Source organism: Fringilla coelebs (genome assembly GCF_963513975.1).
Source record: "Fringilla coelebs genome assembly, chromosome: 3".
In the NCBI taxonomy this organism is placed as follows: Eukaryota; Metazoa; Chordata; class Aves; order Passeriformes; family Fringillidae; genus Fringilla; species Fringilla coelebs.
This window is the reverse complement of record NC_140030.1, coordinates 85,328,821-85,345,365: the sequence shown is the minus strand read 5'-3', so window position 1 is coordinate 85,345,365 and position 16,545 is coordinate 85,328,821. Positions and strand designations below refer to the sequence as shown.

The window sequence follows — 16,545 nt, the reverse complement described above, 5'->3', positions numbered from 1 at the left end:
AGACTGCTGGCAAATTCCTCTAATGCTGAGATCCAGTATTTTCTGTTCTATTCCTCACCTCAGTCGCACTCCTCAGGCATATACACACTTACAGATATCTCACTTTACATAAGCTCCACTCTCAGAGTGGTAATGAGAAACCTAATCAGCTGCATCAAATGGGCATTACCTTTACGACACAGTTTGCAAAACAACCCAGCCCTATGACCTCTGCCGGTGTTTTGCATTCCAGCTGAACAAGAAGACAAAGACAGTGAAGTCATTTGATGCCAGGCATGAAAAGCAAGTGTCTGGCTCCTGGAGTCTGCAACATTTACCACAAAAGAAAACAACAAAGTTCATCTGAAATAATTCCTTCTCTTCCTGTTTATGGCTGTTGCTGCAACAGCACCATTTCATGGTTCAAAGGCAGCTCTGTGATGAAACATAATTAGCATGGTCACCTGATTCTTGTGCCTCACCAGCAGAATGCTACTCATCAACAAAACCAAATAGTCCTCACTTTACAGATCTGCAAACCCTAAGATTTTCCACTTCATGACACTATACAGCAGATTTTATCCCAAAGCTGTAAACAAGAAATTGACTGTCAGCTCTCTGTACAAGAGAACTTGAGAGGCTCCTTTTAATATGCCCAATCCTACATAGTGCCATGAGAATAAATAAGCACATTCAAACATTTTGTTATACTTACACCCAGTGCCACTATCATCCATCCCATTGCTTACCACCTTTCTCCTACCAAGTAACTAGCCATAAAAGAATGAAAAGGTTTTTTAAAAAACTTCAACAGAAGTTCTCTAATAAATCCCTTAAATCCTCTTATTACTCCTTTAAAGGGAAAAAGTCCATCCAACTGATAAATATATCAATCTGCCAGCAGAAACTTACCACAAGTTCAGCGAATCTGGCATTGAGCTCTTCTGCTGGTGGGATTGGGACAGAAAACTCAAGGAACTGGAGGGGATTATTGTCCTTGAGGTTGATTTCGGGGAGGTCGCTGCCCCCAAAACAACAAAGAAACCCCAAGGCATGACGGTTCCTCTTCCGGGGGGCCATGATCATGGTGTAAGGTGCTATCTTCTAATCATGTTCTGTAAGGAAAGAAAACAAAACAAAACCAACAGGCGTTAGATGATAAAAAACACAGCTGAATCTGCGCAGCTCTGTGCGGTTACAGTGGCTGTCACTGGAGTAAGATGGAAGAGGACAGGAGGATCTGATACCCAAAAGAACAAAAAACCACTCAAGCTAGATAAGGTAGCTACGCCTTTGTATGGTATGAACATGTTCTTCCACAGCAGTGTAGAATTGCTTCTCCCAGTTCTTCTGAAAAGATTTTACAAGCTCAGTGTGGAATTTCCCAGCAGGTAGATTTATCAGCAATGCTCAGTAGCCAAGGCTGAATGCTACCACAGAATGCTGGTACTGGCCTTTTTCTCACTACTACAATAAAGGGACTCAACCATCAGAAGGACAAAAGCATGTATGGGAGAATTTACCCACAACACATGGAAGAATCTTCCAAAAGTATCCCATTTGATCAAAATAAAATGAACGAGAAAATGAAGCAGACATCAATCTTCCACCACTGCAGAGCCAGACCCCCAAACATTCACTTACTCCTTCACAGCCAGGACTATCACTGTAGGACCATTTTGTCCATCCCATTTTCAAACACATGTAAGCAGTTTGGGCTGCTCTATGTATTCAGGGAAGAAACAGCACAGTGCCAATGCACGTCTTCAGATTTACATTTCAGCTACCAGATCCCATCTTGACAGAAGCTGGCTTGAGGGTCTTGGGTATCAGGAGCATAAAGGGAGGCAGAAAGAAGGAGGTCTGAAGGAGAAGCTGGGAAGTGACTGATTTCACTACCACACAACACCGTTTGTGAGCGGCCCATCCAAACAGGAAGTCTCCTGCCAGCACTTTGAAAGGAGGGATCTGTGCAGTGCACAGAGAGCCACATATTTTGCCCTTTTAAGGGACTTGTTGTTTGACAGCTCAGGGGCTTATTTGTGTTATATTTTTAAGGACTTCACTTTTTCACTTAATCTGCAGAATAAGACATATCCTTAGAGAGTAAATAATTAAAGCTTGTTGTGAAGCTGATCTCCCTGGGCACAGGGCAGGGGAGCAGGAGGGAGGTGGCAGGTGAACCAAACCACAGGATGCTGTATCAGCAACAACACAGCTGAGCTTTGTCATCAGAGCAGCTGCTGCCCTAACCTGCCCTGCAATGCTTGGGTCTGTTTGCTTGCCAGAACAAGGCTGCTTTGAGCTTTCATAGAGACTGAGTAGCTGTGCAAGGAAAAGCACCTTCGGGACAGCAGTTGCATAGTGGGATTTAACATACAGAGCACAGCCAGCTCCCCAGGGATGTTTTGTGCAGAAATTGGCATGGTTGCTTTAAAAAAAAAAAAAAAAACCTAAGCAACAAACAACAGCCAAAAAAAGTCCCAACCATCTAAACATCTACCTTTATGGCACTATGTGCTTGGCAGGAATCAGAATCACCAGCACATTCTCTTATGCATTGGAGGGGCATCAGCTGCAACTCTCACACAGCTGAAAGAAAAGCAAGCTGGTAAAAAGTACTGTCTTCTGGCATGCCCACTTTGCTTTGCTCTCCATGCCAGCTCTGCAAGGGGTGTTTTGTCCCAGCAGGACTCACTAGAGCAGGATGTTGCTGGCTTCAAAAGCCCATTCATAAAAACATTGGGTTCTCACTAGGAGATGCCAAAGGTCAGCTTAAAACTGAACTGGTCATTGACACAGCTTCAGTTAGCAAAACCAAAATGCCCTCAAATCTATCACAATGATATGCATGGCAATTTGCATTTCCTCTCAATAGTGGACACTTAAGAGATTCAGCTGCAAAAAGATTTCACAATTGAAATTAAGCTTGTACACTACAGACCATCCTCTCAAGTATTATTATTCCAAGTGCAATGCCCTTTATGGCAACCTGGTCATGACTGAGATTAAAACCAATTAGTTTGGCAAAACTCTCTTTTGGAAGGAACTGAATTTAGAGACAAACCTGATTTACATGCAATACAACTACCTTTGCATCAATTCAGCTGCAACCAAGCTCTGGCCCACTGTCTAAAGGCATCAACCATCAAAGGACCAGCATTCTCTGGGGCATGGACAATGAACCCTCCTTGGAAAAACTGGCTGAGCCATTGGAGTGATAGGACCATAACAACCTCCTTTATGAGCTCAGGTCAAGACTCTCGTATAAACTTTGCCAAAAGAGGTACCTTAGCAGGAAAAGAGAACTATGTGAATGGATGTCAAGCTCAACATTTTCTACAGGGTAAGTACCTGTGGTCTGGCTACCACAGGTTGTCCTGCACTGGAATTTCATTACTTGGCTCTCCTCTTAAGCAGGTTCATCTAAGAAGTCCTAAGTCTCCAGGCTTTCTTCATCCATAATGCTGAGAAATACACAAGCTCATGTTTGTTACTGCAAATTTTTTACAGAATCTGCAGTTCCTTGGGATCCACACTTGTGAAACTCAAGGCTATTTAATTTTTACTACCCTGCAAAAGAATGCAGAGCACATATCAACAATAAGCTCGCTTTTGCAAAGCATCATTCAATTGCACAACTCACACTCTTAACACTGGCATATTCCAGGTGCATCTATAGGCAGCAGGCATGGAATTCATACTATCATACAGGGGTAAAATAACATTTTGTATTGCTTTCACGTTGTAATTTTGTGGATAAGTGAGGTGTCCAGATGCTTTCAAAATAAGCATATTTGAGGACTGCTACAGAGGAATCCAGCACAAGTATTTTAGAATCAAATCACTGAAGGAATGAATGAAAGAAATTTCTAAGTTGGAGCCCTGTCTCTCTAAAATTAAACCTGCCAGTAAAGTAGATGTCCTTCAGAATCCTGTAAGTTGCACTGTTTATGCTATTTAATAACTAATTAAAAATTTATTTTTGTTGGGGATCAACAAAATAAACATTTTCTAATTACCTCCAAGTTAATAAACTCTTCCTTTCTTTCTTTTTTGCCTTTCCTTTCTCAAGAAACATCTGGGAAAAATGTGCTTCCAAGGAACAAGGAGGGTGGGAGACAACAAAGAAAATAAAGAAAAAAGCAACTTCAATTTTTCTGAGTGGCAATTGACAGCAAAGCTGACATAAAAATTTATGAAAATAACATGAAGTGGGGGGTTTTGTTCTAATAAAAACTCTATTGCCTCTTAACTTCAGGCAAGTAAAAATGAAACATGTCCAGTTAGGTATTTCTATATATATACACCCCCAGTGACAATCAATAGGAAATCTCTCTCTGGAGAGAATCCCACTACTACACATAACTCCCTCCCACAGCTCTTCTCAGTTCTACTGTTTTGCCCTTTTGCACAACACAAACAAGTTGCTGTCATTTCAGCAGCCAACCACACACCCGCTCCTCACAGCAATCCCTCTCCTGCTTCCCAGCCCCATCTGTGGTTCGGCTCAGGTCAGGAGTCACAGCCTGGAACTCTGCCCAAGGCTATTTATAACAACGTCCTCTTCCTCTGACAGGGTGTACGTGTTCATTTCTAAACCATTTGGCCCAGTGACCAAACATAATTTAGCTAATGCAATTTTTCCAACCCTTATCAGAAGTTTTAGCCACATGGGATCTGATCCACGCTAACTGTACACGAGGATCCTCTTTCAATTGCTTTCTAAATCGCTTCATAAACCTCACTCTTCTCTTCATTCTCATCTCAGAGATTGTAATTTTCATGCCAACATACACTAAATAGGCAACATTCCACTAAAAGTAAGACACCTGAAACAACTGATCTCCCAGCAGCTCTCCTGTGCAAGACAGCTGATTATTGTAGATTTTATCTCACTGTTCTATCCTTCAACACACTTAGCAGCCAGAGCATAGCTGTAACTAAAACAGAGAAAATTACTTCTGTATCACTACCTTTGGAAAAAGGAAAGAAAGAGAACTCAGTGGGTAACTAAACACACACAGTCATGCAAAAATAGTTCACAACATAAGGAAGCATTAATGGTAAACACTTTCAGAGCTGTAGCTCTACTGATCATCAACAGATACGATGCCAGAGGATGCAGCCACAGCTCTCACCTGAGTGGGGAGTATGGGACTAAACATATGATGAAGAATCACTGCCCAAACTAGCTTATGCTAACAAGGAAGGAAATAAAGTTAATAATTTCCATTTCCCTGTAATTTATCTATCTTTGTCTGTGGCAGGATAAAACATAGATATGCAATGTGTGATCACTGATGTAGAAAGAAATCTGAAGTCAGAATTGTTTAGAACACAAACCAACTCACCCACAACCCCTAAATCCAAGTTAAAACTCTGAATTATTCACCTATTAAGTAATAAACCATGAGAAGTTCATGGTATTAAAACAGCTCCCCAGATCACCACTTATTGATGATGAAATGGAGGAAATAAGCACCATGCTCAAAACTGCCTGAATGTAGACGCTGGATAAAGGGAAAGAGCTTCCTACCGATCCTATGCTCAGTTCCCTGGACGACACTGCTTCTTCATTCAGTACACAGATGGTGAAATGATGAGCTTCGTGGCATGATTTAATTACCATGGGAATTTTCCATGGATGTCACATGTAATGTGACAGATGTCAGATGCACCGTATGGCAATTGCAGCAGGGAGGATGGGGAAAGGAAGCAGACAAGCAATCCATTTGTTGCACATGTAATAATAACCCAACTTCTTTGGTTTGGATTTGTCGTCCTACTAAGGAGCCTCCTGGTTTCCAGTGCACAAAACAGCAACAAAAAGCCCTGACCACTTAAAATCCACAAAGTTAAAACCTTATTTTTCAGGGAAGCTTTCTGAAGATCCACGGACACTTGCCTGCTATGTTGGACAAGAAGGCACTGGAACCAAAACAAATCAACAGATTACTGGAAAATGTGATCTGGAAAAGAGCAGGGTCCTGTGCAGCAATGGCTACTCAGTCCCAGTGAGCCATGGCCCACACTTAAGTTGCCACCACAGGAGAGAGGGCAGCTCAAATAATGCTGTGCATTTTGAAGTCAGTTCATGGATTTTCCTTCCCCCAACACACTGAAATGAGAGTGCAGAGCTCTTGGTGCTCATGAGAACTTTGCAAGACAGTCCAGAAACTCACTTCTAGTTTGTTGTTTTTTACACACCTTTCCATTAAAACTGAGATAGTTGATAATTTCAAAGCATTCCACAGACCTAAGGATTTTCTCCTATTTATATATATATATAAATAATTATTTCATTTTTATTCATTTATTTACCTCAGAAATAAGGCCTGAGATAAAGGAAAAGACTATTTGAAGGCTGTCAGGTGTAACTATATCCATGAACCTACTTACTGCAACGTGTCTGTCAAAAATCTCTTTATTTTTAATACTTTAAGGATGCTCAGGATGTGCTGGGTGGCTAATGACCACTAATGTTAGTCTGTTAATACCCACAAATCCACTACGTCTCACCTTATACCAACTTATCAACACACAACAACAACAAAAAAAGAAAGCTAAAGAACTGTAAGAAATTTCTCTTCTGAAATACTAATTTACAACACTTTCTCTGCCTTCACCTAATGAGGGAAAAAATAGCTCTACAGAAAAACAAAACCAACAACCAACAAGCAAACAAAAGAAAGCAGGAAAAATATACCTGAACTCTTTCTGTTCCTCCTAATCATTAATCTATCCAAACTGTATTCATAGGGGAACTATTTCAAAAGAACAGTCAAGATTCAAAACAAAAAGCAAAAAGAACAACAAAGCAGTTGAAGTCAGGGTCATGAATTGAGTTAGTAATAACTAAGTATTTATTTACACCTTTTTTCTCACCCTTTAATGAAGTACAGATTAATAATTTTCTATGCTTAACTGAGCTGACCAAACAGCCCTTGCTCTTTTTTTTACCTTCTAAGAAGTTATTTTATTTTTGCAAAGGTACCATCACTGTGTCATAGTTTCCTATAACTATGACTTCACAGAAATGTGCACAGTCAAAAGTAATCTGTTCTCCTAGACACCAAATGCTGAGTCTTCATTATACTCTTACATTTCATTTATATACAAGTAAATCTATGCATCTTTAACATTTCTGAATGGTGATATGACCACCACAGCTTAGACTGCAAACAAAATAAGTAAAACTCACAGCCTAACTGTTTATCCAGGACATGTCCTTCGTCTCCTCAGTGTCTGATGGTACTGCAGATTTGCATCCTAATTTATCAATTCCTCACTGAGACCTTGCTTGCCAGGAATTCAAACCTCTATGGTGGTGGAATGAAGAGGATTGCATACTGCCTAAAATATAATCAACCTTACTGGTTTGCATGAAGTAGGGTAGAGTCATGTCCTTCCCTCCTCACCCCTCCCCGTATTTACTTCCAAGTTCTCTGGTGCTGCAGCACTGCAGTTTCAGTAACATTTACACATACCCTCCACTTACTTCTCAATCAGAAAGTCACTGCTACCAAGATCAATTTTCTTGTCTTCTTCACATAAACCACATTTTTTGTATTCATATGCCTCAAAGATTACTCATTCCCTTCTATTAAGAAAAAAGCTGCTCCTTTGTAGTCTTGGTTCTCCTTTTCTTTCTTTTCTACCAGTTTTAGTTTTATTCTCTACTTTTTCACTGTTTCATTACAATACCCTCATTTTTTTCATGACAACTGTTAGAATTGAAATGGCTTCCTGTAGCTACTTCCTATGCTCACACTATAAAACCTTTTTTTTTAAAGCAGATGTTGAAGATAAAAATACTTCTAAAGAGACACCTACTGCATGACACAAGCTGCAAAGACTGCATCAACTTCGTGAATGTTTTATTTTGGCTGTATTTTACTTTATTGTCCTAGCTGTGGCACTGAGGCTGTTGGTTCTCCAGTGTAGGGTCTTAATCTGCTTAAACCAGTTATTTTACAGTGTCAAATAGACTGTGAACAAACAGAAATAAAAGCAGTTGGCCTGCATAAAAGGTAAGCTGGAAGCTGGCCAGGGCACAACAGGTTCACCCCCCAGTAATGATACTGCTGTAGAGACAGCATTTAGCAGTGTCCACAGATACAGCAAGGATAACTTTATTCTTTACAAAATAATAGAATTTAGGCAGTGATTTCCCCTACCACAGCATTAGCTTCACTAGATGGGTTGGTATATAATGTCCCTGTTCTTCAAATTGCTGTGGATGTAAGATCCAATGGGAAATACACTGCATAAAAGAAAACATAGCGAAAAAAAGCCCACGAACCCCACAGATGGCACCCCAAGACCCAATTCTGACTAAGGATAAGACCATAAAGCAGCAATTATTTTTAAACACTCTCTACAATTCACAGATTTTACTTTTAAAATAATTCAGATCCTAAAAGTATTATTTTTAAAGTTTGACAGAACTATCCTGTCATTCTGGGGCCATGAATTCAGGACAAGGCTATAATTCCAGTTTGTGTCTATGCTGCTCAACAGAGTGTCTCAACTTCCTCTTCTAGAAGCTACAGACCTAGACAGCAGAGCTCAAGTTCGACTCTGAATTTTCTTTACTTTCTCTCGGTGATGGGTACAACACAGTGATGCAATTCCACAGAAAAAGCGTCATGGAAGCTGGAGTGTAAGGTGAAGCTTTTATTCAAAATAAGAAATCATAGACTGCAGATTAAATAGATCATGATGACATCAGTTCAGCAGACACACACACTGACAGCCAGAACCAGCACATGACTTCTTTACCTTCAATGCAGAAGACTACTATTTTGCTCTACAGGAAGATGAATTCCTGTGCCTTTTACAGGTCTTATGGTATGAAATGCCTTTAAAGTCATTGTATGACACTGACTGTAAACAGTAATGTCTGTCAGTTGTATCTAATAAGACCAGGTCCCAAGGAAGAAACATCCATACCCCAGAAAAACATTTTTGATCAGTAAAGAAGGCAAGGATTGAGTGATCTGTAGAACAAGGTGTCCCACCCTATCCTCTATTCCATAAGATCAGGAATACTAGTAAAGCACATTAGCACTTTAGATTAGTACTAAAGCTTGATCTAGGAATTTTAAATCTCTCCAATATTCCTATTGGAAAGAGTGGGGTTTAGTTCCAAAGGAAGTCAATCCAGAGTTTCCCAGTAACACTACTGCCATGCTCAGAAGAATGAACACACAAAACCCCATTACTAAGAGCGTCCCTGTATTATTTGAGTCATTGTAATTTTTCCATTCTGTCATTGCCCAATTATTTCCAGACATGATGTAACTATTTTGCCAAGGGATTTGGGAGTCAAAATGTTGCCGTTGTTGTCAACATTATCCTGGGTGCTTGAATTTTCCAGACAAAATAAGCAGCTGAGGGCATTAGAGTGCCTCTACTGAAGGAGAAATACTCTGTAAGAACTGCCAGGGTGCTCCAAGAAAAATAAACAAATGGTAAAGGTCCAGTTACATCCCCCCAAACTCCTTATTTCCATGTGAAATGCTGTTTTCTTATTCAGACAATTCACAGAATAAAATTTCATCTGTTGTCTGATATCATCATAGCATTAGAAAATTGATTTCCATTCTAACACTCTGATCAGGGCCACTATGGGACTTTAAAACTCAACTTCAGGAGAAATATGCCTTGATTATAACCACTGGAAACTAACCACAGATGTAGGTGTACAAGTACTGTCTTCACTATCGACAGGTAAATCAATTACCTGCACTGGTAAAATTTTCCTAAATGCCACACACTGGGAAAAGCTATTCTGTCTTTATAGCAAATGGGTATAAGTGGGGAAAAACTCAATACAGACACCATTTGGACTTTTACCTGGTTTTTGTGGATGGCACTGAATCTCTTCAAAACTGGTGTTCATCAATGCCACCTGGGAAAGCGAGGTTCCAGGCTGCAGAGCTGCCACTTTCCTGCCTAGTGCCCCAGCTAAAGCACAGAGCACTTCTACGTGCCCCTGCAAACCTGTACATAATAAAAAGGGTGGATCTCATTTCTGTTCCACAGACTGAAAAGCCACTGATGTGGACAATGGTTAAAAACCTTCTTTAGTGATCCACTAATGGAAGAAACAGGCACTAGATGCATTCACAAAGGGAATGAGTCTCAGGGTTTTTATGCTCACTCCATCTTGGAGATGGCTCCCATAGGTCAAGGCACAGACAGGGTGAAAATGTCATTGATTCTACATATCTACTTTTTAAACTGCTCAGATTGCAGAGTTGTCAATTTGGCACCAAAAATAAATTCCCTGTAGAAAATCAAGTTAAGAAAAGGTCATATACAGCATTTTATTCCAGCATTTTTATTTTTCTTCAACATTCTGACCAGGGATACTCTGGGTTCAATGCCCTGAAACCTCAACATTACGCAAGTAGGTTTGAACTCCAAGCCAGAAGCTTGGTGAAACTGCTGAACTTTTAACCTAACGTGTCTTCATGAAGAATGGGTATTTGGAAAGAGCTTCGCTCAAAGATTTTTGGGTTGTTTCTGTGTGTATTTTTAAGTGACTTCCAGATAAAATATATTTTCTGGCTGCTTCAATATTTTCAGGAGGAGACTTTACACCAACACTGAATGCTGGTTTCAGAGGCGTGACGTACTGCTTTAGGTTTTGGGGCTGTCAAGCGTTTCACTGCAGTAAAGTGAACAAGGCTTCCTCTGTATTTCAGTCAAATTCTACAGAACTGATGCTCTGAGTGACACAGGCAGTGATCAGTTATGAGGGTCTGAGAAGAAAGCACCACCTAAAACCAGCCACCTTCCTTGCAAGGTCAGCGGGTGCTCTGGCCAAGAGCATTATGTGGGAAATAATGCAGGAAAAGGAGGAGACCTCCCTTAAAATGCACAAATGTGAGGTTCTTATCAACAAAGCAGTGCCTATCCATGTGGTCTAGAGCATTGGAAACACAGGAGTGTGGTGCCTGTGCCAGCTGTGAACCCTCCCTCCTTCCACCCTTGAACTGCCGACAGCTAGCTCTAGTCGCCCAGATTCCCATGGCAAGAGGTCATGTCCACATCAAGGCCCTCTAAGGCTCATGATTAAAAAACATTTAAGTTCTGAAGTATATCTAGGGAAGACTTCCTAGAACTGTAACTGACCTCTAACACACTGTCCTCTCACAAGGATAGGTCATTTTTAAATGTGTGCTCAGATACCCAATGAAAACTGCCAAGAAGCTGCAGCAAAAGTTTGGGTAGTCATCTCCAGACTTCTAAGTGTCTACAGCAAGTCAACAGCCTGCCTGAAAATACAGCAAGTTCTTTCAGCTTCTGAACCCAACCTACTTGTAGCTTGTTGACAAAGCTTGGAGCACACTCCATAGAAAACCAGATTGCAGTATAAAACTCCCTCAGCTCCCCACCACAGCTGCACACAACTGGGAAAAAAACGTCTAAAAATTCAACAAAACAACCAACATGCTTTTAAACCACTATGTGATCTGGATTCATAGTCCTCAGACATGATTCATAAAGAAGGCCCATTGTATACAAATAAAAGAGAAACCTGCCCTCTATCAGAGAAAGGAACATGTTTCTCCCCTGAGGGCTGCAAACATTATTATGCCCAGTGATGTATGTCTTTGTAGAACATGTACCAATATCACTGCTTGTTGTCTCTAGTTTTGCATAGCACTGACTTATTCTATAGCTTGTACAGAGTTTTATCCAAATCATCACTTGCTGCAGTTTGTTTTATCTCACCCTTTGGAAAGGCTCTGTTTAAAACTTACTTAAATCAATAACTTTTGTTTATTTGACATCTTAAATTTATGGATGGAATACATACAAATAGACACAGTAAGCAGTCATACATTGCCTTGTACAAGTTCAGGTCTTGGCTCTGCTGCCCTGGTCATATGCAAGAACATGTCCCGCTGCAAGAAAGGCTGAATTTGCTGTTATCCTCATTTTCTACTAATTGAAGAAGAGGCACAGCCAGCCAGTACCAAAATCTTTCCAGTAACAAGAAGCAGCAGCATTTGCCCCTTTTCCTGCCCAGAAACCCATTTGAACAAGGAAGCATCTCAATTCTCATAAAACCTTTGCCAGCAGAGCGAACTGCAAAATGTCAGAAGCTCTGAAAAATCAAGACCAATTAGGTCTGGGTGGCAAATTCAAGAAAAACTTGGTATATAACCCAATGATTTGCACAGGAGCTGACAGCCTATCACTAAATTTTAACTATTGGCTGTTGTACCAGTAAATTTGAGATGAAAATGGCATTTATACCATGGAATCCTCATGTTTTACTTCCTCCCCTTCAGCCAGTCATTCATGTTACAAGCAAAGGCTCTATCACACTACAGTAGTGAATGCTTAAAACAGATAAAATTGTACAGAGAAGTGTACCCACCTCCAAACCCCTGAAAAGATAAACTGGCAGATGTATGAAGCAAACACTAAGTTCATATCAATGAGACACTCTTCTGGGTGAACTCTTCCCTACTGCTTGTTCTGTCCATACCCTAACAACAGTCAAACCCAGCCTGTAAGAAGCATGGCTACTGCCCAGGAAATGCTCATACTGCTGGGTTTACAGTGTCATCAGCCATTAATCAGAAAAAGCTCCACTGGGATAACCCCAGAATTAAACAAATGAAGAAATGCACGTCTAGAGAGGGGAGTTGGTGTGGGAAGTAATTTTAAGGAACGCTGTTTTGCTTGCAGGAAAAAAAACAGTTCTTTAGACAGAAGCGAGTCCACAAGGTCTAACACTATCCTGTTCATGCTGAGATCTCAAACACAGGCAAAAATTTTCTACATTTTTAGGAGGTCATGCATGATAAGGAAACAATTCATCTCCTAAAGGGCCTATTAATAGCAGAATTAACTCTTCTTAATTCCCACAGCACATTTCATATCCATATCAATATTGCGGGACACATTTTCCGTGTCTACCAGAACAGTCCTACAGTTAAGAGTTCACCTCAGCTTAAATTGCAATATTGTGATGACATAGTGAACACTTCACAATCATCATATCCCACCATGCAACCACCAAGTCATCCATTTCCCTGAAAGCTGTTCATAGTAGAAGTGCCCTTGAAAGGAGTGATTTTCATAGCACCTCAGAGACCTCTGTGTAAGGAGGATGTCCAAACAAAAACAAAACAAGATCCCAAACCTCCACTTCAATGCTGTGACTGGAGTCACCTAGAGAAGTCCTATCTTGTTCATTTGATAGAGAGAAACCAACACTTAGAGTATCTTGGAAATGAGCTCTGTCTGTGCCTTCCAACCAACCACTCCAGACCAAAGAAAGCAGATCTCTAGGTTGGAGGGAGTGCCTCTGAGGACCAAAATTTGAGCTTGAATAACTGAGGAGAGGGGAAACCACTTATCACAAGAAATAGAGCAAAAGGCAAGAGGAAAGATCAGTTTTCTAGCTGGAAGGATGCTGTGCTCTGTGGGTGCACTATAGCAAGTCGCATGCTGTGGAAGGACCTTGGAGTGGAGGCAATGCCAGCAGATCAACAAGCCAAGAGTTCAGTCAAGAAAATAAATTCATATCTTTGTACTCAGTTCTTCAAATATTTACGCTGAGGTTACTCCAGAGGAAATCTCTTTCTAATCAGATACTAAGGGGTTTATACTGTGTAAAGCAAAGTATTTCAACATTGTTTTGCTAAGGAATCCCTCAAAAATCATATTTATGTAGGCAAAGTCAGCAGAAAAAGAAAGAAATGGGTAAAGGAAAAAAGAAAAAACAAAGAGAAGCATTTTATTCTTCTCTTCAGATGGACTTTGGAAAGCATGCTCAAAAATCTGTTCATCATATCAAGGCAGTAATTTCAGGATGAACGTACTATTCAAATTAGGTTACAGAGACTTCAGAAGAGTCTTTCATTCCCCAGATGAGTGAACAACATACACTCCCTATATCGTTTCCTCTTCATGGGTGTAACAGACTCCTATTAACTCTGATGGAAACACATAACCTCACAGAACAAGAGATCAACTCTTCCAAGCAGACCTCAGACTCAGTTAATTTCTGGTGAAATGGCCCTTATTGAAATTGTGCCAGACGGGCACCTGAGATTTATTTTTTTTTAGCCTCCCAAAATATTTTATTTCCTCCAAAGCCCTTTTGAGCTGAATTTAGCAAAGTCAATCCAAAGCATCCAGAGCATCGAAATCATAATTTCCTGACTCCTGGAGCATGTATTCCAAGTCATATACAAACTTCAGTAGGGGCCAGTTTTTAACTGTAGTCCTAACTCTGAAAGTCTCCTGACTACAGATTCAGAAAAGCAATGTATTCTCTATGTAAGTATTTCATCTGTACTTCCATGTTTTCCCTTAAATTTTCCATATCCAGGAGTACTTTTGCATGCTCTGTGTAACAGCTCAACCAGGTTGCCTCAACCTAGAAAGAGATCGAGGGCAGAGTTGTCAGAGTTGCTCCCAATACCCCTAAGCAGAGGCTGCTCTAGAGCTGTGCACGAAGCAAAAGCTTTTCTTACTCTTGGCTCTGAGCAGAGCTTCTGCACCTGTACCAGCCAGTGCCAGAGTGCACAGCTGAGAGCCATGGACTGCTCTGCAACAACCTTCAGCTCCCTCCGTTCTGCACTCCATCACCACTGCCAGCAAAGACCCAGATGTGGGTTTCCAGTGTTATCATAGAGCAGCAGTAGGTAAGCAGCACTGGCTCTGGAGGTGATAACTAACACAACACACACAGGAGAAGGCAGACTTTCCCCCACCCCCATGATGGAAAGAGTTGCTGGGATATGTGACTGTTCTGCATGCCTCTTTACTGGCTTAGAAGAAACGTTTTATATTATTTTCTTCCTTCTATTTGTAGGTTGTCTTCACTAACTATAGCTTTGGTTCTCAGCTGCCTGTCACTTCTGAGACAACCCCAGGGAAATAAGACAATGCCAGCACACAAACACTCAGGAGCTGCTCAACAGCCAAATCAGATGTTTAGCATCAGCCATCCACAAACATTAAGCAGGCATTCTTATCCCAAGGTACTGCCAGACTACTGGTGAAGAGTAAAACAATGCCCTCCTATTCAGCTGGTCAGTTGAGGTCTCACAAGTAACTCATTAATAACCATGTTAAAAAGGGGTAGCACTTTTGAGCAGGGGAACATATACTTCAACTGTTGAAATAGGAGTCAAAATTCTAAGCTTCTTTCACTCTTTTGGTAACATATCCCTAGCTTTCAGTACAAGGCAATTCTTCACAGTAAATGCGTCCAGGCTTTCAAAACCAAACACACATCACCCCCAATGCAGTTCTAAAAGAGTAAAATATACAACTTCCCTGGAAGTCTTCCTTTGCTGTCTGAAAATAATGAATCAGCCTCAGTCCAGACTCCTGCCAGCTCTGTCAAATTCACTGACTGCCATTGTAGCAAAATATTCCACCTTAGTTCAAGTTCTCTGTTCCCTCTAGATAAAGCAAAAGGGTTTGCATTCCAGCTTGAAAATATTCAGATAGAAGAAATTCCCTTTCTCTAGTTTTATTAGAGCATTGAGAGCACAGGTTTTTGCAACACTTCTTTCCTATCTTCTTCTAGCCAAGCACCTCGGTAAGGAGATTTAAAGATAGAGGGCTTAAAATAAGGCTTTATTACAGTCCATATATACATATTTCTCTCACTTCCTTGTTCTTGTTCCCACCATCAGGCAGACCCAAAAGCCCACAATGTTTTGATAAACACACCAAAAGTAGCTCGGGATGTAAGTATTAAAACATGCACAGCAAGTTTATTTTACGCTGGTTTGTTTTATGGCTCTCCTCCAGCATTTTGGATGCACAACCCCACTAGGGTCACAGTGCTAAAATTTTCCTTAAACAAGTCCATCTCAAAGGTCCAGGCCTCTCTTTCCCTTTCCATACCACCTGCATGCCTCAACACTCCTTAAAGAAAATAGAATTTATCCCACGCAGAAGAGAATAATGATGTGTGTGTACATCCCTCTGTAGTGAATCCTCTCCTGCTCAGCTGTGTTCCACCTTCCTTCTTCAGTGCAGTTTCCCAAGGGCTTCCAAGTGGGGAGGGGATCGTACAAGGCTGCAAAGGTGACTAACTGCTTTAGCTCCTAAGATCCAAAAGTTGGTGGGATTGAAACTTGAGAGTTTTGAAACAAGCTCAGCAGTATAGCTGGAGCATCTTTGAGCCCTCAAAGCCTGAGTTCGACGAGACAAAGGTCAGTGTTCTTTCCAGTATTACATCCCCCACAGAGCCCCATCTCATCCAATGCTTCAATCCATGTTTTTCCATTAACAGGACATTAAAATCCCAGACATCACATTTTGTTCTGTCCATGTCTGAAAGGTATCAAAATTTACACATCCACATTCTTTTACCAGATAGTAGAGGCCAATTTCTATGAAATACATGGAAGAAATGGGGTTGGGGGAGGGAAAGGGAAGGTTGAAGATAAAAAAATAAAACATTGCCTTCAGCCTCACTGAAGTAAATTTATGTGTCTGTCTTTCTTAAGAAACGGTGCTTCTTTCACACACTTATAAAGAGCTTTTTTGTGCAAACAACTTCCAAATTAA

The 16,545-nt window shown here is 40.7% G+C and overlaps 1 protein-coding gene across 2 annotated transcripts in view; it reads right to left on the bottom strand.

The window, feature by feature from the left end:
* Window positions 1–16,545, bottom strand: part of DAAM2 (dishevelled associated activator of morphogenesis 2) — a gene marked incomplete at its 5' end in the record, with an annotated part of 187,843 nt that overhangs the window by 113,459 nt on the left and 57,839 nt on the right. The window contains one exon of one of the 2 annotated variants that reach the window (XM_084203000.1): window positions 892–1,094. In XM_084203000.1, the coding sequence (XP_084059126.1) occupies window positions 892–1,065 (174 nt within the window). Of the gene's footprint in view, window positions 1–891; window positions 1,095–16,545 lie in introns of those variants that run through there. The other variant, XM_084203001.1, reaches the window with a different exon arrangement.